The 21,049-nt window shown below is 36.2% G+C and overlaps 1 protein-coding gene across 1 annotated transcript in view; it reads left to right on the top strand.

Moving 5' to 3' along the window:
* Window positions 1–21,049, top strand: part of VWA8 (von Willebrand factor A domain containing 8) — a 187,576-nt gene that overhangs the window by 20,607 nt on the left and 145,920 nt on the right. Inside the window, exons 4-9 of the mRNA XM_035322136.1 lie at window positions 1,049–1,159; window positions 13,547–13,714; window positions 15,658–15,822; window positions 16,221–16,270; window positions 16,609–16,717; window positions 19,571–19,675. Coding sequence (XP_035178027.1) covers window positions 1,049–1,159; window positions 13,547–13,714; window positions 15,658–15,822; window positions 16,221–16,270; window positions 16,609–16,717; window positions 19,571–19,675 — 708 coding nt within the window. The remainder of the gene's footprint in view (window positions 1–1,048; window positions 1,160–13,546; window positions 13,715–15,657; window positions 15,823–16,220; window positions 16,271–16,608; window positions 16,718–19,570; window positions 19,676–21,049) is intronic.

Raw genomic sequence — 21,049 nt, 5'->3', positions numbered from 1 at the left:
AAAAGATGATGTGGGTAGGGCTTGGTCTGCCATGAGCTCTGTCCAGGCTCTAGTTGGGCAGAAGGATCACAAATGGAGGTGTAAAAACAAATGTCATGAAGACCATCTATTTCCCCCCCTCCTTTTTTTTCTGTTACTCACAACAAAAAAGATTGTACCTACCTGCATCATAGAGGGTTTGCTGGCTTTGTCAATTGGTAGGTACAGAAAAAAATGAAAATGGAATAATTATTTTTTTTCCCCATATTTTTGCCTTTTTTTTATATATAAACTATAATTAAAAGCTGCCTCTAAAGGGAGATCTATTAAGTATCTTATACCTTTAGGTGAGTGGTAAGGGCTAAGGGTATTTCAGCGTGAATCTGTTTCCTAGCAGAATGCACGACACCCCAGATATAGAAGTAGCAGGCACATAGTTTGTTTGCTTTTGTTTTTGCTTTAAGGGAGAAAAATCTAAGTATAGCTCCTACTGAATCCAAAAAAAAAAAAATCATCTGAAGATTCACCATTTTGAAATACTCTATGATTTTACAGAAGTAAACTGCATGTTGTGATACTAAGGGCAGAGGGGATAAGAACAATATAGTTCATCAGTGTATTGACGAAGTATGCACAGGTAATCACAACCGTGTAATAGTACAAGTATTACTGAGCAGTAATAGAATTGAAGCTTTTGAGATTTATGGAAATCCTTTGTTTTCTATTCATGATTTGCAGATGCTGATTGTTTTTCAGCATCCAGAAAATTAGCTTAGAGGACTTTATAGATGTTTGGTTGAACAGCTACATAGCTGGTTATTATATTTTTAGAACAGGTTGGGGGAAAATAAATTTTATTGAGCAGAAATTCAGGCCATTTTGTTTGAGGCAGAACACACTGTAAACATTTTAAAAATAAGAGATACTAGATTTTGTTCAGAGTTATTTCAGATCACTGTGCTGCTGCCTAGAGCTCTTTTGTACAATTATACCATTAGGCCTATTGTTATAGCTCACTTACTGCGGTTAGGGTTTTATTTTTGTAATAACCTCTGAATGTTGTCCATAGGAACTAACAAAGCGGGAGGTTGAATATATTGCGCTGTCAAGGGACACCACAGAAACAGACCTCAAACAGCGACGAGAGATCCGAGATGGTAGTGCTTTTTACCTCGATCAGGCAAGTTGCAGTTGTGCACCCATGATTTTTTGTTTACAACTAGTTTGAAGGAAATAATGGTTTAATTGATGAGACCTTATTATACGGTTTACAAAATGACTGATGTGTTTCTGATGTAGTTAGAAAGTCTCATATAACGCTCTTGATCTTGTTATTAGTGAAAAGGTTATCTTTACCAAAATCCAAGATTACTCCCTTGTAGGAGTACCACAGGGCTGTACTCATTTTATTTAGGTTGAATTAGGGATACTGTTTTTTAATGTGCTTCAGTAACAAGCACTGAAATCTATTCTGTGCAAGCTAGGCTGTTGTTTCACAAGCACTTCTCTTGGTGTTTCTCTTGCCTAACACCTGTAGCATGTCAGATATATTTCTAAAATAAATCTTTTGATCTAGCTTAATTGAAAAAGAGTCTAGTTCATGTATGTTAAGACTGCTCTGTGTTGTGAAACCCAAGCACAGTAGAGACTTGATTCAGATGCTCACTTCTGATCTAGACTGAAATAATGTTTTAAATACTTCTGTTATCAATATTTCCCCAATTTATCAGCTCATTTAGTACAACCACAGAGTGACTTAGGTTAGGGAAGATTTCTGTTTGTCAAAGAGAAATGTCTTTATTTCTGTCTCTTATCAATGTCATGTCTCCCTTTTGATTATGCAGGTAAAATATATAATTTGTTTAGAATGTCTGTCTTCCTAGATACCTAAAATTTATATACAAGTTAGGTGCCCAAATAAATAGAGTGAGTCAGTTTCTCTGATGTAGTGTGAATTTAAATGTGTTATCTAAAGAAATTTTCAGTTGTTAATACTATAGAAGCTAATGATATCACCATCATATGAGTGATTTGTGGGTGGAAAGTAAGATGGGAGCAGAAGAGGAAAGAAAGCATAAAAGATTTATTCTCTGTTAAATAAATATTTCCCCCTTTCTAAAAAGAAAAAAAAATTACAGATCTTTCTCAGCACCGTATTTTATTTTATTTTTGAAACCATGACAAAATGATTATGAATGATGGACGATCCTCAGATTGAAGGATAACAACTTTTTTTAGTTAATTCTGTGACTTTAAATTATTTCACGGTTATCTGGAAATACGAGGGTTGCACAATATGAGATAATTTAAAGTACTGTACTGTGAATTAGGGCTGTAAATGACTTCTCATTTACCAGAGGATGAGTTCATTTGTGCAAACTGGGGGGTTAACTCAGTAACTCATATGAGCTCCATGGCTAACTGCTGTTATGGATGGTCTTACCCTCATGCTTACTACAGGATAGTTCAAGTAAATTTTCCCTCAGAGTAAAAACATTTGTTAACATACATTTATACAAACCATTGTATTAGGGACTGTACAAATCTCGGCAAGGTGTGAGATAATCTATTAACTCTGTATTTGTATGAAGATTTTGATCCCAGTGTAAATATGAAGCAGTTTGCTTCTCTTCCAACAAGCTATTTTGAATGATCTCACTTCAGTAAGAACACTCTGTAAAGATTATCTTCTAAGGTAAAGGTCTAAGATTACCTATCTCCCTCTATCTGTTGGACATTTGTAGTTAAAAGGCTTTTACCGGAATCCAGCATAGCAGTATTTCAGACTAGGATTTTCTTTTAGTAAGATACTAAAGTAAACCAGTAGGAAAAAATCATGTAAGAACCTTCATTAGGAATCTTCAGCTCATAAGATACTCATCACACATAATAATCTATGTATCTTCAAGTTCAGAGGGGAAAAGAAACCATTGGTATTTAGATGAATACATCTTAAATACCGGAAACATGGAAGATGTACCTGATAGATAGTGATGGTCTAGCTGAAGTTTTCTAGCCCTCCATTTTAATTAAAGACAGAAATTATGGTATGTATCTATATTTAGAACCATCACAGATCTAGTTATATCTTAGTAATACCAGGGAATAAAGTTTCACAGGTTACACAGAGGTTGAATTTTAGTTCATTTAATAATTTGAAGGTTTTCAGATGGCAATTACCAATTCAAAGCATTAATGCAGCTAGACACTACTCTTCTTTAAACCACACACCACAAAAGGTTTCAAGACAAAGAAGGTAACGGTAGGTAGCTTTAAGAAAATACTCCTGAAAGAGCTTGAATAGTTTCCATTGCCATAGATGAGCTAAAGAAAAGGTGAACATACACAAGAGACTGAAGATACAAGCTTTGCTTTTCAGATTTATATACCATTTCCTTTCTTGTGGAATTGCATTCTTGCTGTTCATGACACCAAAGAGAAGACAGCAAAGCTTAGAAATCTTATTTTCCAGAAAGTCCTCTGTGTGAATTGTATGTGTCAAATAAAACTTAGCTGTTAGTTGTCTGAGATAGATGAGCCTCTTTGCCTGCAACTCACAGTATAATAATGTAGTTATCTTAACCTTGAATGATAATATATTATAATGAAAGCTGGCATCTTGTGACCAGAAATAAATTTAATATAATGAATCATCAGGCTTGCAGACCCACAAAGGTTTACAAAGTTGTCTGTGAGTGATTGTTAAGGGATTATGGTTGTTTATAGCTCTGCATTTAATAGGGACAGATTAAATAGTGTAAATGCATATCTCAGACGTTTCAAAACATCTGATTTATTTTAACAAGAAGTTACTGAATGTGATGGCAGTAGTTATTTCAGATAGATTTGGAAGATGGTGACACAAAGGCAGCGATTGAAGTTCCGCGTTGATGCGTATATATTGAAGCGCTAGCGTATCACTTATCTCCACAAATCAGCATTTGTTAGTGCTGAAGTGAATCAAATGGAAGAAGTTCTGGAGTTATAAAGTTAGAAGAGAGGTCTGATAGAAAAAAATATATACATTTCAAAATCAGAAACAGGGAAAACTAAATGAATGACTAGGCACCATTAAAATAAAGGAAAACTTTGAATTGTGAAATTAATTCCCAATTACAGTTGTGTAAAAATGAAGGATTTATAATGGGGTAAGGGTGAATTATCTCTTTTCATTCAAGTACCGACAGCAGAAAGTTCTGTTTTCTTGTCTTTACCATAGACCACTAATTTTGGTTTTTGTCTGTTAATTGGCTGTTAAAACACTCAAAAATGTCATTATTGCTTTTACTGAAGCAATAAGTAACCTCTTGACTTTGTTCTGTAACTTATTGCATGGGTTAACCATGTTGCATCTCAAGTAGTTAGTTGGATTACTTTTTGTTACTTATTTAAATGGCAGTTTCACATGTAGTTATTGATAAAACAGCTGGTCTTGCACAGTGGCTTTCTGTTTCTTTAGCTCTTTGTACATGAGCCACCAACTCATTGAACCAGTATGGAGACTCTTATTTCAGTCTATCCTGTTTTCAGAATTAATGGAATTAGATTTGATATTTGACCTTTTTTTTTTTTTTTTGCCATTTCTGATTCAGTTTTGCTTTTTATCGTGTGTGTGCAGCTGTAGAAGCCACACCTCTGGTCTAAAATCTTATTACTACAGCCTCCTATATTTTTAATTGCTGCAACTAAGGAAATTCTACATTAGAAGAACGCAGTGGGTGCAACTGGGAGAGAAACTAAGCCACTTTGTGCTTGAGAGGTGTGTCACTCCAGGATTGTGCGACAGACCGTATTGCCTGGAATGCCTGGTTTTGTTTACCCTGCATCTTCCAGCATTTGTATTAAATGAAACACGCTTCCCAAACACAGAACACTTTGCTATGTGAACAATCTTTTCCATTTAGCGTAGTTAAACTAACTGAGGATCAAATAAGTGGAAAAGCATTGTATGGTCATATGCTGAAAAATTAAAATATAATGTCATTTTGAATATTTGCTAATTGAGCTGTACACACTGAATGGATAAGTATGTATATCGTGGCCATTTCTGTGAATACAAAGGGTTAGGCTCATTATTGGTGTATCTTTGAACTAAATGAGCTACTCATTATAACAGAATACCTTTGCATCCCCCACTGCACCAGCATCTTAGGTTATACAATGATAAAATGCAAAATTGATTGTCAAGATACCAGAAAAGTGATCTTCTGCTATGACTTGAGAGACTTGATGTAGTAATCAATTAAACACCCAGAGTAACCGAAATGACAGCTTAGATTATCCTGTCTGAAAAATGAACATGACATAAAACCCCCTGGAGCAGCACTACACAGAATTGAGTTTGGTTTCTTTTAATCAAAAGAGATCAGAAAGGTAATATAAACAAATAAAAGTAAGATGTGAGATTAATTTTTGAATCAATAATCACATTTGAGCCTATTTGTGTATAGATACATTTGTATGTATATATTTATCACAAAAAAAAATTATACTCTAGCAAAGAGATGGGCAAGAATAATTCATCTGTTTTAAAAAAATGCAGTGAATGCAAACTGTAATTTTGTGAGTTGCTCACTTACTACCTTGGAATGCAGTCCTCCAGAAGTATGAATGTTACTAGTAATTTTCTTCTGACCAGCACTGCACAGAAAACAGAGAAATACTAGGTAGAAGCCAACAGCATTTGGTTGAAGCCATCATTTAACTGGACCTGTTAGATTAGCAGTTAAGAATTCGGTATTTGATGTAGAAGCCCTGTGAGATAAATGGCTGTGATGTAGTGTAAGGAATATTAGCATTGTATATTTATGTTTCCTTATAGGTTAAAATCTAAGGTGTGAGGTTTCTTTCTTCTTGTGTTTGTGTCTGTTGCATGCACATTCCACTTTCTTTTCAGCTAGTGTTTCTACAATGCAGGAACATACATAGACTTTGTAATATGTGGGGTCATGACATTCATAGTCAACATGGATTTGATGAGTAGTGCTCTGAGTCAAAGTGATTTTCCAGTGACAGTACCTTTATCGTTTTTTTGATATCTGTGAAGTACTTAATTTCCTTTTTATTCTGCTACTCGTCAGACAGAAAAAATTAAACAACTCATCTCCCTTATTCCTGTCCAGAAGACAAGTGTCAGGTAGAATGAAGATAAAAAAAACCCTAGGTTTCTTTACTTGTAGATAATTGCACTGGCAAATCCTTTCAGAAACTCAGATCGTTTGCTCCTGGACATCCTCTCTGCCCAACATGCAAGCTCTTCCATGTTTCTGATGTACACTTATCGTTATCCTAATGAACCTGGTGTAAATTGGCTACAAGGGCCAGATCCTGTCTAAGTAGTGACCTGTTCTCTTGGAAATACAGTTTGCAGTCACTGTTTCAAAAACACCTGCTGTAGTGTTAGGGGAAGGAGTGATGGAAATAGAACAGATCACTTGATCTGTGTGGTAGTTCAAAAACAAAGTGGAGGAAGCTAAAATCAATGACTAAGAAATAAAAGACTGCTCCAATTCTTGTCACGTTAACATTATTTATGATTTTATCATATGTTGCTTCATTTCCTAGAGTAAACTGTAGCTTAGTTTTGTGGTACAAACTTGCATTGAATTCAGGTTGTTCCTTTTTAGTCGCTTTTCCTTCTGTCTTATGGGACTGAATTGTGAATGAGCTGCTCACCGGTTCAATCCATTCTTCCCCACTAAAACATTTCTACTTCGGACATCTCAAGTCCCTTTTCCAATACTAACCAGCCTGGCTGATAGTGCTATCGTATACTGTGAAGTCTGTCTTTTTTTTTAATGAGTGAATAGCAGTATTATTAAAAACAAGTGCAGTCTACCCTGTAATTTTCCTAGCCTCAGAAGAGAAAAAGAAAACACTCGATTGGCACAGCAGGGGAGGTAGACTGAAGAATGAAGATATAGCCCCCCATTACAGATGAAGAAAATGATTTGGTTCCTCAGATACATTTTTATTTGAATAACCACATTAACTACTATTTTACTGCTTTTAATAAAACCCAAACATCATGTTTTGAACATATATAACAGTATATTTGTGGTCTAAATTGTTAAGCGCAAAACAATAGTTTATCATAGTCTGCAAAGTCAAAAAAAATGTAACAAAAATAAAATAGACATTCTCAGATGAATAGAAGGTCTGTTTTAAATATCATCTTTGAATGTCATTATGCATTTGGTAGTTTTTTAATTTAATGTTGCTTTAAAGAACTAACACCAGATTTTACAAATATTTAAAGAAAAACTAAGTTTTCTAACAAGTTTGGCATTATTGCCTTGAAATCATTTGAATGTGGTCGTCATTAGCCCTTCTTTTCACTGCTAAATTTTTGTCAATATTTTTATTTTGGAGGAATTATTTTGTTACTTCATTAAGTACTCGTCCATCTCAGTGTTCCTCAACTGCTTTCATGTTTGCTAAAATCCTGAGGGAAAAGAGTAACGAAGGACTTAAGCATTCTAAAAAGTGAACAAATATATTAAATGATATTCTTTAGTAGAGGCATACCATTAGACATGCTGTTTAACCTCTGGATATTTTTAAAATCTAGTAAAGTAGATTCCCCAATAGGTGACACCCTTATGTGCTTCACTGATCCTGACATCTGTCTGTACAACTATCTTTAGACTCTGTCTAAACTTGTAGATAATTTCTTGCTATTTCCATACAAGTATTACAGAAAACTTGATCATCTGATTAGTTCCATTATGTCTTCTTAAAAGAGTAACCTGAGTCATTTTCAGAGAATTATAAGTCTTGGGCAATACCCTCTTCCTTCCCCAGTAAAACAAGGAAGAAAAGCTCATCATGTAATTCATTCTGTATCCCTGCAATTTCTTTTCTCGATATCCTTTAGCTGTTGGTTAGTTTTAATGGTTTACATTTGAAAATTTAGATTTTTTTTTAATATATTTGACCCACGGAACAATATTTAGAAGTTACCAATTTCACCTGAGTTTGGTGACATTAGGTAGTTTGGTAGGTTACAGGAACTCAAAGTAATGCCCACCCCCCATTGCTGCACCATGAATTTAGTAGTTTAAGTTGTGTTAGCCTGCTGCAGCCAGGCAGCATCATGTTAGCTCAAAACCAGACAGATTTTAGTGTTGTCTTTACCAGATGGCAGCTAAAGATTTATTTTTTATTTATTTTTTTAACCGTAAGAGACATCTGGACATATCATTGTTGGAATGTGTATGAGATACAGGAGTGAATGGAAAGATCTTGGTAGATGAGTTTGTGTGGGATGTTGTGCGGGTGGAGGGAACAAAATACAACACATCTGAAAAGCAGGCTGCAGATGTAGGGAAACCTTACCTCTTTAGTTCTCTTGTTCACTGAGCTACTTGATCTGATATTTTTTCCATGCTGTAATATTGTTTGTTGGCCTTGAGATTTCATTACAGGGATCCAGTTTAAAGAGAAAGGGCACTCATTTTCTAAATATATATATATAAAAATATCTCCAGGTAGCTCCTGGAAAAAGAGATACTTTAATTACTAATTACTCCTCATCAATTTTTAGTAGCATTTTTGAAATACAGTTCTCTGAAACATAGCTTGTACATTGTGTTCAAAAAGATGCACAAGTCTGAAAAAGTAAAACCACTTACAGTTCCCCTCAAAATCTTCCTCACTGATTTTGGAGTGACCTGATTTCTGATTGTATTGTATGCATTTTCTTGAGGAAAAACTTAACAGATTTCAGTGGTGGTATGTCAAATAACACTGTTAAAATGCTTATGCTCTTGCAAACTGTTTTGGTTAGTTTTGCAAAAATGTCCATATTTCTCTTGTGTTTGTGCAGTTCAGCATGTGCATTATGTTGAGCTATTTTCTGTCCTTCCTCCCTTTCTGACGTTGTGTAAGCTTGTTCATGTGCTTCTACACTGTGATTTATGTCATGAGAGGGGTTCCTGCAGTTGTCACTGCTCAAGCGGAAGAGCTCAGTTGTGCAAAAGACGGTGAAACCCTGTTTAGTGTTGTTTAGTTTCTAAGGCATTTCCACCTTTAAAGATAAAAATATATTTTTGTGGGTGCAGAATGAAACCAGGGTGAGCAATCTCCGTTACATATTTGTTGCACAAGGCCATTGTTATGAGAGTAACACTGTATTAAGGGTTTCTGCTCTCAGAGAAGAAACTCAGTCTGTTACAAGTGCACGTATTCCCTGGTGCAGGTATCCAGGTAACCATCCTTTCAGATCTGTAGGGGCACCGGTGGGCGGCAGTGAGCTTGTTTCTTCATCTGATGAGCAAAATAGTCCCTGGCTGCAGTTACAATAAATCTGAAGATAAACATTGAACAAATCCCTCTCAGCCTTTTAGCAAGAATTAATGCTTTTTACCTCAGGTTTACCATCGCGGTTGCATAATATAACCCCCCTCTGTCAAATTATATTTTATATTAAATGTTTTGAAAAAATGAGGCTAGTGAGAGAGTGAGACAGCACAGCTATTTTTGGGTTTTCATTATAGAATTACGAAGATGAGTTTCTTGGAAGCATCTTTCAAAAAATGATTTTCAGTGACAGATTGCAAACTTATTTTCCTTCGTCTTATTTGTTATGCATTTTAGTTTCCAAACCAATCCATCAATACACAGATAAAACTGAAATAATGATTCAGAAGATGCCTTGTTGTATGCCTAGCTTATTGCAGAAATTTATTAGTCATTACCAAATAGAATGCACAAATATTATAGTTCAGCCAGAGATAAGCAGCCGTTTTGGTCTTAAGAGCAGACTTTATGCTTTCTAATGTTAATAGTGCTTTTCAGAAGGTCCTTAGAGGTACGTAAGTTGTGTATTTATTTCATTATACTTAGGAGAACAGTTTCCAGTATTTCAGATATGCTTTAAAAATAATGAGAAGAACAATTTGTTTAAAACAAAACAACAACAAAAACCATCACAGTAAATTAGCACCCAGATGATGATGAAGTTGATGTTACTGTTGTCATGGGGATTCTTTGATTAAGAAGTGAAGAAGCATGGTTGTGCACTCAGCCATTCCTGAAGTCTTTGGCTACCTATATGTACCTTTTACAAGCCATAGCATCTGTTTTCAAGTATTGTACTGAGCAACGTAATTTTGAATAAAATCTTTGAATAGTTTCCAAGCTCAGGAAACAGTTTACTTTTTTAAAAATTAAACCTTTGAACTGATGAGCAAAAGGAAAGACAGTGTACTAGGCTGCTTTTCAAGATTGTGAGAGAGCTAGTGGAGAGCACCTTCTTTCTTGAAGTTAATCATACAACCATTAAGGTTGGAAAGACCTCCAAGAGCATCTGGTCCAACCTTCCCCCTACCACCAGTGTCACCCACTAGACCATGTCCCTAAGCACCACGTCCAACCTTTCCTTGAACACCCCCAGGGACAGTGACTCCACCACCTCCCTGGGCAACCCATTCCAATGCCTGTCTGCTGTTTCTGAGAAGAAATGTCTCCTCATTTCCAACCTGAACCTCCCCTGGCACAACTTGAGGCCATTCCCTCTAGTCCTATCTCTGGTTACCTGTGAGAAGAGGCCGACCCCCAGCTCCCCACATCTTCCTTTCAGGTACCTGCAGAGAGCAATGAGGTCTCCCCGAGCCTCCTCTTCCCCAGACTAAACAACCTCAGCTCCCTCAGCCACTCCTCAGGACTTGTGTTCCAGGCCCCTCACCAGCTTCGTAGCCCTTCTCTGAACACTCTCGAGCACCTCAATGTCCTTCTTGTAGCAAGGGGCCCAAAGCTTAGCACAGCACTCAAGGTGCAGCCTCACCAGAGCAGAGTACAGGGGGACGATCACCTCTCTGCTCCTGCTGGCTACGCTATTCCTGATACAAGCCAGGATGCCGTTGGCCTTCTTGGCCACCTGGGCACACTGACAGCTCATGTTCAGGTGAACGTCGGTCAGTACCACCAGATCCTTTTGTATACTTCCTGACATCTGTGGTCTACAGCTATACCAGATTATGCAGGCTCAGGAGAGAGGCTAAGTAATGCCCAGCGCCAGGCCAGGGGCAGTGGGCACCAAGGGGCAGGCAGGAGGCTCCCTCTGAGCACCAGGCAGCACTGCTGTGCTGGGCGGGCGGCTGAGCACTGGCCCAGGCTGCCCAGAGAGGCTGTGGGGTCTCTTCCTGGGAGAGCGGCACAAGGCGCCTGGACGGGGTCCTGGGCACCCTGCACTGGGGGCCCTGCTGGAGGGGGGGGTTGGAGCAGATGGCCTCCAGAGCTCCCTACCAGCCTCAGCCACACTGTGATTCTGTGGTACTGGAAGCTTGTTAATTCAGCAAGCCTTCATCCATAGTATGCATGTCTCAATGCCAGTCAACAAGATTCTATGGATACTGAAAATATTTTGAAACCATATGAACAGAATGTGTATTTTCCTCTGGCTAGTAAAAGTCAGTCATAAAGTCTTCACAGACGTATAATATGCAGAATCCAACCAACTTGGCAAATAAGATGTTTGTTAAAGCATATTCTGGCTGTATCCCTAAAGTGCGTTTAGACAAAATAGCGCTTTGTTCACGATATTGGACTGGTTACTGGAGACTCAGGTTTTCTATTCAGGCAGGTTGGAGCAGATTTTTGACTGTGACATTTCTAAAGAAGAATGTTAGTACAAAATTTGTCCTTCATACAACTTTTATGGGATGAAGAAGGGAATTTCGTATTGCCCATTGAAGTATGATGTTCTGAATTAACCAATAAAATCAATTCACATGCTGATTGCTTTTGGAAGGAATTAGTGATTCAGTGGAAAGGAAACAATCTCAGGACTACTGCTTGTTTAATGGGGTTATTCCAGGTTCCTCATACTGATTATGAAGCTTGATAGGAAAAATGTCAGGGAAGGGAGCTTGATCTGGAGGTGTGTACTGTACAAGTACAATACACAACGTGAGTGCATTTTTTCTGTGTTTTATGTGCTTCTGTGCTTCTTTTGTGCTTTAATGCAGATTAGGTGCAGGAATTAATACTGTCTTAATGATGTTGTGGTTTAAAAGGTTACAGTATGGCTAATTTTGCCAGTAGTTATTAATGCATGTATACTGTGCATGAGAGGCACATGAAATTACTGAGTCTTATAATTTAGTGTTATCTTTCTCTTCTCAGATAGGTCTCTGATTCTGCCACATGCCTTGTACTGTGCATCAATGCTGTTACATTTAACTGTTCTTTGTTTCTGTCTCACATTTATCCTTTTGTCCTTTACACATATTTTTTTCATAAGTAATTCTTATTTTTGTTCTTTTTTTTTTTTTGTGTGTGTGTGTGTGTGTGTGTTCTGGCACCTTTTCATTATTCTACCTTGTTTCTTCCTTCTTTCTCTCTGTCCCAGTCTTTCATATCTATTATATTCATCAGAAATTTACGTCTAGATGAAAGTTACATCATACATACAAAGCATCACATGAAAGATTCATCTGTAGGAGTTCATAGTAGATATACTGGAAAGAAATTTCATTCCAACTCCATTTGCCACTGTGCTTGTGTTGAAAATTATGTTAAAATGTAACAGGAATGCAAAGGAAAACTCTTCAGTTGCTCTTGACATTGCCTGATGGTTACACGTGCCCGATTATTATTTGGCTAAACTTCTGCAAATTGAAAATAGACAAGAAAACATTAAATTTCAGAATCTTTTACTGGACAGTAAATGTGAATGCTAGTTATGAAGTGTAGTTAATTTACTTGAGTGAACGTCATTTACTGCAAGGAAGTTGAACGGAATCACCAGCACCAGAGTTCAGTTTTACAAGCTGGCTATACATTAGGCACTTAATTAAACATACACATATAAACAACTTATGAAATGAACTATAGAAAATTCCCATTCCTAACGCTCCATAGAATTCACAAGTGAAAGTCTAAGTTTTTATTCTGATTTATAGAAGACCACGTTCAGTCAGGGAATATAATTCTAAATCTTCTTAATTTTATAACATTTTAAAACATCTGATTATTTATAGCATTGTTTTATTTTATCTCCCACATCTGGTTTCAACAGACTTATGTTCTCGTCAGACTAAAGTAATGTGCTGATAATGGAATGACACCGATACATAACCAGAATAATCCGAAGAAATATATAACTTTTTGTTTCTTAACGTTTTAATATGATTGTAAACAACCACCTCAGTGCTTTGCATTCTGTATAAATAGCTATCCCAGAATTGTTAGATGATGTTAAAATACCTGAAAAAATAGTATACAACATCAAAAATAAAAGATGCTACATTTTAATGTATTCCTAGTATATATCAATGTCTGCAATATTTTGAATTTTTTTCTGTTGATACAAGACACCAGAACTGATTTTTTCTCTCTCTCCAGTGTGTGTAACAGTTACAAGATAAAAGTCCAGCTCATGAATATAAAGCAATGTTAAGACAATCAGCTGTCACTCTTCATGATCACTACTTACGTGTACCTTATTGACTCTTACAAAAATTTGGAAGGTTTTGCAAATTATCTGCAGATTCTTTTTCAGCAGGATTTCATGAGAAATGAAACGTCTGTTTCTCTTCCAACATTGTTTTCTGTTTTCAAAAAGTGTGCAGTTCGTGCAGCCACAGAAGGCAGAATCCTTGTGCTGGAAGGTTTGGAGAAGGCTGAGCGGAACGTCTTGCCTGTGTTAAACAATTTGCTGGAGAACAGGGAAATGCAGCTTGAAGACGGTCGCTTTCTCATGGCTGCAGAACGTTATGACAAACTTCTGCAGGTAGGGAAATGTCATTTGGATTTTCCATTTTGGTTTTCCTATTCTTTCCTATGCTGTTATGAAGGGGATAGTAGTTACAAGCCAAATGCATGAAATCAGACACGGTGCATATGTAGAATGTTATATGGGGTGAGATGGCAGGGTGAAAGCTATGTGAGAAGTCAAATATGCCTTTACTAGTTGCAATTAAAAAATTGCTATTATCTGTATCCCCTCTGTCCAGATGAAAAGCAGTCATTTGTATTAATACTGTGTGAAGAATGTATGTTTCTTAAATGCGAAAGCCGCTGGGAGTAAACAAAATATAGTTGTAAAAAAGAGATTGCAGTGGAAAGCATCCCCACAAAGTTCAGATAATGCTTCAACGTTGCAATAATCTTGTTGCTAAGCTCTTAAAATGTTATAATAACAAAAAGAGAGGTCAATATGGGCAACACTATAATCCTCAGCGCTGTCTCACCTTTAATTTAGTAAAGTATACGTGAACAGCCAATCCAAATTATAGGGATTGGTTAGCGAATTTTCTTTTGATAGGATTTTAGTGTCTGCTGCTGTTGCTACTTTAGCCATTTTCATTTTCTTCAGGCTTTGAGTCCCACTGCTTAAATTTGAGTGGATACTTTTCAGGCTTTTGGGGGACCTCAGTGCATTTCATCAGAAAGTTTCCATCAGTACATTGTATCTTACTTTCTATGTGCTGTAGTTTCCAGTCACGTGTCTGTTGGTCTGCCGTAACAGTCTGATCTCTTCTCACTCATGTTTCTGTCTATCATACATAGCTGTGGTTAAGTATATGATTCAGACCCAGGTGAAATAAAAACGAAATTTACAATAAGACTTCTCGTTGATCCTGATTACATGAACTAGCCTACAATGCTGTTAGTACTGCAGCAGATTTCTGAAAATATACTGATGTTTCTTATACGTCTCATCTCTGGTTACAAGTCTGATCTGTGCCTTCTCCAAAAACAATTTATTTATTCAGTAGATAAAATCGTTGGAAGCATTATTATTGAATTTGAAAGTGAGCTTTTAAAATGTGATCAAGACTGAAAATGAGAATTCAGATTTAGACAGGATTTGTTTGCAGTTATGCAAAGCATCTTCCTCTTTTCTTTTTTCCTTTTTAACACTTTCCTAATGATAAAACATTTCAAAATGAGTGCCTCAGGCATACTGCTAATAGATGAATTAAATAAATCTCTTACTTTAATACTAAATCTAATATTGTTGTTTTATTGTTTGGGGAATATGGCATTATATAAGCTAATGTTCATTTTCTCTTCTCCTGTGTGAATAATTACTAAATAACTAGATCTGCAGGAAGTTTCAAGGAAGACTTGACTGTGATGCAGGAAGGCTAAAGGGTGCATTTTTTGTATGCATTAAATCTTTCATAGGACAACAACTGAAATAAACAACATCAAATTCTTGTGAAGGAGCCTAGTGATAGTTCTGGTTTTGTTATTGCTTACAATAAAGGATATTTTGTAAATGCAACCTTTTTATGCAAATTATAGTCTACTTTTTTTCTTGAAGTGGATATGGTAATGTACTTCTAGTGTATCAGAATAAAATAATTGTTGTCATCTGTTGGTTTTCTGCTTTTTTTTTTTTTTTTTTGTGAAAGCAAGGTTGTAACATTGCTTCTGAACTTTGACTGTGTATAGGGTCCATGATCAAAGTGCTATCAGCCTGAAAGCTGCACCTAATCAAACATTCTGCCTACGTTTGTCTTGGAGAACCTTGCTTTTACGATCCACAAATCAGAATAGTTCAATGCTTTCGAGACCCTCTGAATGAAAGATGAGAACAATATCACATTCAGCTTGAAGGACCAGGACTGTTAGTCCATTTACAGCTTAAATCTTGAGGAGTATTTAATAATGTAAGGAGTATTTAATAATATTTTTCTTCCTGTTGCTTTATTTTAATTAATTTAGGAACATACAAAATCAGAGTTAGACGCATGGAAGATTGTTCGGGTTAGTGAAGATTTTCGAGTAATAGCCTTGGGCCTGCCAGTACCTAAATATTCTGGTAACCCTTTGGATCCTCCCCTTCGCTCTAGATTTCAAGCTAGAGATGTTTATCATCTGCCCTTCAAGGTAAGTGTCCTAGCAGAAAAGTTGGATTATCTGTACTGAGTAGAGCTGATATTTTGATGTTATTTTACTTAGCTCACCTCTGAAAAGAATCCCTAAATAATAAATTTATCCTAAATGGCATTTTTCATACTGCTACCTAATAAATTCCTGAAAAGCAGGCTTCGAGTTGCCAAGGAATGCTGCAGCAGAAAAATAACTTCCATAAAACAGTATAACCCTAAAAGAAAGATTTAATGATATTTCTTTTCGTTTGTAAAATTAATTCTGTGCTCAGGAATGAGTAGACTGTTGATGTCTAAATTAGAGAAAAAATTGAAAATGTCTCACACATCATAAGCTATGACCCACAGTATGACCCCAAAATGAATTTACTGTATGATCTTATGTTCTATTTTCAGGACCATCTTCAACTATTATATTCAGTTGGATCAAACATTTCTGCAGAGAGGTAATTTTTCATAATTAAAAAAAAAAATCAAAATTAATGAAGAAATGTGGTGTCCTTTCAGGATTCCTTGCTATTTTTGCAACCTCTGTCACTACTTAGAGACCAGAACTGAACAAGTTCTTAATATGTGTGGGTATATGTTCAAACAGCTTTTTTTTTGCAGCCTTCATGTAATGAATTCTTAATGCTTTAGAACTTCAATCACACATTACTTATTTGTGCTGAGAGATAGTTTCAGCTTCTTATACTGATCTTACACTGTATTTAACTTTTTAGGCTTTAGTATTTTAAATATAGATGGCATGTATAAAACTCTGTAATTATTTTTTCCTTTGCAGAATTTCTCAGCTCCTGTCTTTTGCTACAACTCTCTGCTCTCAAGAATCTTCTACACTGGGACTTCCAGATTTTCCTTTAGACAGCTTATCGGCTGCAGTTCAGATTTTGGTATGTGCATACACATGTGCTGTGAAACTGAATGAGCTTAAGATTTCTTAGAATTAGAACTGGATTATTCATGTTGTTGGAAGAAGATTAACAAGAACAACAACAAAAAAAAACAACAAAAAATGGTTTGTGGGATAATACTGTAAGCAAGTATGTAGCATAATACTGTAGGACAAAGTATGGCATAACACAAGATTTTTGAAATGATGGAGTACATCTGAGTGTTCAAAATAATGATTTTATTCTGCTAGATAAACTAATGTGACTTCAGGAGCACTTGCAGTATATCTCATGACAGTGAGGTTGTCATCTAGGCCCTCCTTTTAGTCAGTGGAGAGGAATAAGCACTTTTAGGTTGTGCTTTTTCTGATTTACTAGTATGGGTGTAAATCATAATGACTCCATTACAAGGACACTGACTACCCTCTAACACCTAAGAGGACCAATGTGGGTATACCTGTGTCTGAGACAGGTAAGTCCTGTGAGATGAATCCCATGTTAGGTCTTCAGGTTAGCTGGTGGATTTAGACTAAACGTAGACTTGGGGGTTATCTGAAGGTGCACGGTGTGTATACTTGAAGATACAATACTTCCTGACAGCTACATTCCATAGGGAAATATAACGATTGTACACTTCCCAGCTTCACGGTGGCAGATGCATCGTGTCAGGCCTAAAGCTATGGCAGTCTATTTGCTTTCCTTGACAGCTTGTTGTCCCTTGGTCTTTGTAATTACTTGGTAAAAAGTTACAGTGAAAAAAGTTGATTCCTGAGGGAAGGCAGGGAGATGAGATCTGATAAAGAAAGAGAAGGGTGGGTACATTTTTGTCTGCAGGAAGATGTGGTCAGCCCAGGAGGACGAAATACCAGGACAGCTTCTCAAACCTTCTCTCCAAGGTGCAAGCGTCTGCTGTATCTTCTGTGCATGCATCTTACCTGTGCTACTGCTGAGTGGCAATTTACTCCCACATCTTTTATTGGATTGTACACATTAAAAGATGTCACTTGCTTGTATTACTATTGTGCTCAGTACCCTCAGCTGTGATCTAGAAAGAGACTGTGCATGGTACTTACAGACCTAATTTTTGTCTGAATTAGTGATACTACATCAAATAGTATGAGGTGATTAAGATTCAAGTTTAGAGAAGCGAAACAGTATTTGAAGGGCTTTTGGAAAGAAATACATGATATATTTTAAAATAAATTGCAACTTTTTATTCTTTGAGCCCTGTAGTGAAAAATTATTTTTAAATGAATGCCAGATGGCTTTCAGAGTAATGGAAAGAAAATGAGCCGTAAGCTATTATCTAAACTATGGAATGAAGGAAGCATTTTATTTTACATTAGAGAATGTGAAATGTTATCATTGTGTGACAGTGTCTTTTTTGGATAGACCAGAGCTGTTTCTTTTAGAATTAGTTTTAATCATGCAGTTTTCTAAGCCAACTGTTCTCACTGATTCTAGCTAGAGTGTTTTTCCATCACACACCGGGTCATTGTCATCCTCCACTTTTAGCTAGGTTGACTTAACCATATAGTGGTATGGAATGAATACATTGTAAAGATTATCTCCTTCTGTTACAGATTCATGTAGTTCCAAAATGTATTTCAAGTTGAAAACTCCTGCCTACTGAAAGGGAGAATTTTTTTATAGGGTGCTGTTCTGAAGAGGCTAATTTTGGATGTGCCACTGCAATTATTATTAATTTGAGATAATGTGGACAAATTATATGTTATGTTTTATATCTATATAAAGTGCTTTTAAAATGCAATAATGGGCTCTCTGATCCTTCAGGCAACACATTTACTACAGTGCCCTTAAATCATTTATTTTTACTGATGCTTTTTTAATATGGAACATTATAAATAGTATTACTCATTGTAAGTATGAATTGAATTATGCATTCCATAAAATATGCATCTCCTTATTTCATTTCTGAGTAACTCTTCTCCTTTTTAGTTGGATGTTTGTGTAATCCAAGTTTGTAATTGAAAATTGGTTGATTTTATTTGAATTACAATACTTACTTCAGTCCACTGACTGTTTTTCCACTGTTGTTGCCCGCAATTGGTCCTTAACAATTTTCAAGTCTTCTGTAAAACAAAAAGCCAGGCATTACTTCAGGAATTTTAAAACACCTTTTTCCACCATGAAAGGATTTGTGTGTATGTTTCTTGAGTATTCATAAAAGTACTTCCATTTCTTTCTCTATTACTGTGGCAAAATAACTGGAATATTTGTCTAGTCCAGTTAACAACAGACAGAAGAATTGCTACTTATAATTAGCAAGGAGGTGTGAAACATTGTTTTCAGTTTTCTATGTGAGCATACTTCGTAACTCACTTCAAAGCAAACCAGATTTTGATCAATGGTTCAGAATTTCCTAGGAATTGATTTGTTAAGCAGAATCTGTACAATATAATTGAATTAGAATTCAATACTAGAAATTGCTGTGAATGAGTAGATCATTGTTGTAATACAGATTTCTTGTCATACAGAGTCTTTTCGAGTGATATTATGAAGCTCAGTTACATGTGGTGGGATTTGTTTCTCCGAATCTGAAATGACTTTGCATATCTGAGCTAGTCATTGTAGCTTCCATTTATGAACAGGAGAGAGAGTAATTTTTAGGTCATAGTTTATCTAACCTATTTTAGACATTTACGTTATAATGAATTGAACACGCAAAATGCCTATGTTGACATTTGAGCAACTACAGGATGTGGAGGTCATTTGTTTATTGCCCTTAGGTTTTTATTTTAAGTTTAGCACTATATTGGATTTTGAGGTTAATAGCTGATAAAGAACGAGCCAATCTTTTTTCTTTTTGTTCGTATTTTTAATTTGAATTAGGATTCCTTTCCTATGATGTCAGTCCAGCATGTTATTGAGCGGCTTTACCCCTATAACATTTTCCTTGGAAAGGAAGGCAGGACTGCAGTCAAAGATGCACTAAAAGTAAGTATTGCATATTGTAATTCCAGGGAACGATGGATTATGACAGTCTTTCTCCTGACTAATGCTACTTCATTAGTTCAATTTGAAAAACAAAAAACACTTAAGTAATCTGAATAGTTACATTATTACTGTAAACCACTGGTAAAAAAAAACAAACAAACAAAAAAACTTCATAAGCTCATAGATTCCACTATAGTGATAGGTGAAATTGAAATCTCAAGGTTGTGTAGAATGTTTAGTCCTCAGTTAAAGACTGCATAAAACCTGTCATTACAGAAGTGCTTGTTTAATTTGAAAGTAGCTACTTATATGGTTAAGGTAGTCAAATGCTTAAAAATGCCTTTTGCCTGTGACCATTATGAGGAGATAATAAAATAAAAAAAGAGATCACATGACACAAAATGCATTTCATATAGCATGGTTAAAGGTTATAATGTCTGGTTCTAGTCTGTATTAGCCTTTTATTGCTTGTTTTTGATCAGATCTGTTGTGTTGTTTTGGCCATGTTTAATAATAATAGCTTATCAAATGTAATTATGCTGGGTTTTTCTATTCATTCTTTCAAAACTTCAGCACAGTGTTAGCTTTCTTTCACTTTTGAATGCATTGTAAGGAGTTATTGCAAATTAACATTTGCAGCCTAGAGCATCTTACCCTATTCTTCCAGTCATGAAAAATTGAAGTTATTTGTACCAGCATATTTAGAAATGCTTGACGTACTAGTCTTCGTGGCTGTTTTCCCTGAAACCATGTGTCAGGGAAATGATTGTAGTCTCTCCTTGCCGCCACTTCCTGAATACTTCCTTTTGGCATAGGAGCTTAGTTCTGTGTTCCCTGTGTTGCCGGGCTGATTTGCTTGTTTTCATGAGTTTTGGGATGGACAGTCCTTGCATTTGAAGGAGGTTCTGATAGTTTTCACAGGCCTTCAGAGCTATTTCCTGTGGGATCATACCTGCCACTTCCCTGAATAAGCCAGACTTGTTTCCTGAAATGCAGGATCTGCTCCTTGTTTGTGATTAGAAGAGCCATCTGTGCATCACTTCTGTGTGGCCAGTGCAGCACCTGTGTTAAGGAGCTATTCCAGGAAACCTTCAGAAATCTAGACTGAATGGGTCATGCAGTGTTGCCCATCCAGCACATATCAGGGTGAATGAAATTGTCTGCAAGAACCAGGATCTGGATGGAAATGCAGATTTCTGTCTGTTAACAAAGGAGTAACGGCCATTCCTCTTCTTAATATGCCTTTATTTTAAATCTTTTGTGTTGTTTTGTTTCCCCTATTAATTATACACAGTGTATATCTTAATATTCTGTACCATTGACCTCTTTCATTTTTCATTACTGTTAATGAATTTAGGGTTGCATGTGGTTTTG

Source organism: Oxyura jamaicensis, chromosome 1 (assembly GCF_011077185.1).
Source record: "Oxyura jamaicensis isolate SHBP4307 breed ruddy duck chromosome 1, BPBGC_Ojam_1.0, whole genome shotgun sequence".
NCBI lineage: Eukaryota > Metazoa > Chordata > Aves > Anseriformes > Anatidae > Oxyura > Oxyura jamaicensis.
Note: the sequence above shows the minus strand (reverse complement) of the source record. Positions and strands in the feature narration are given on the sequence as shown.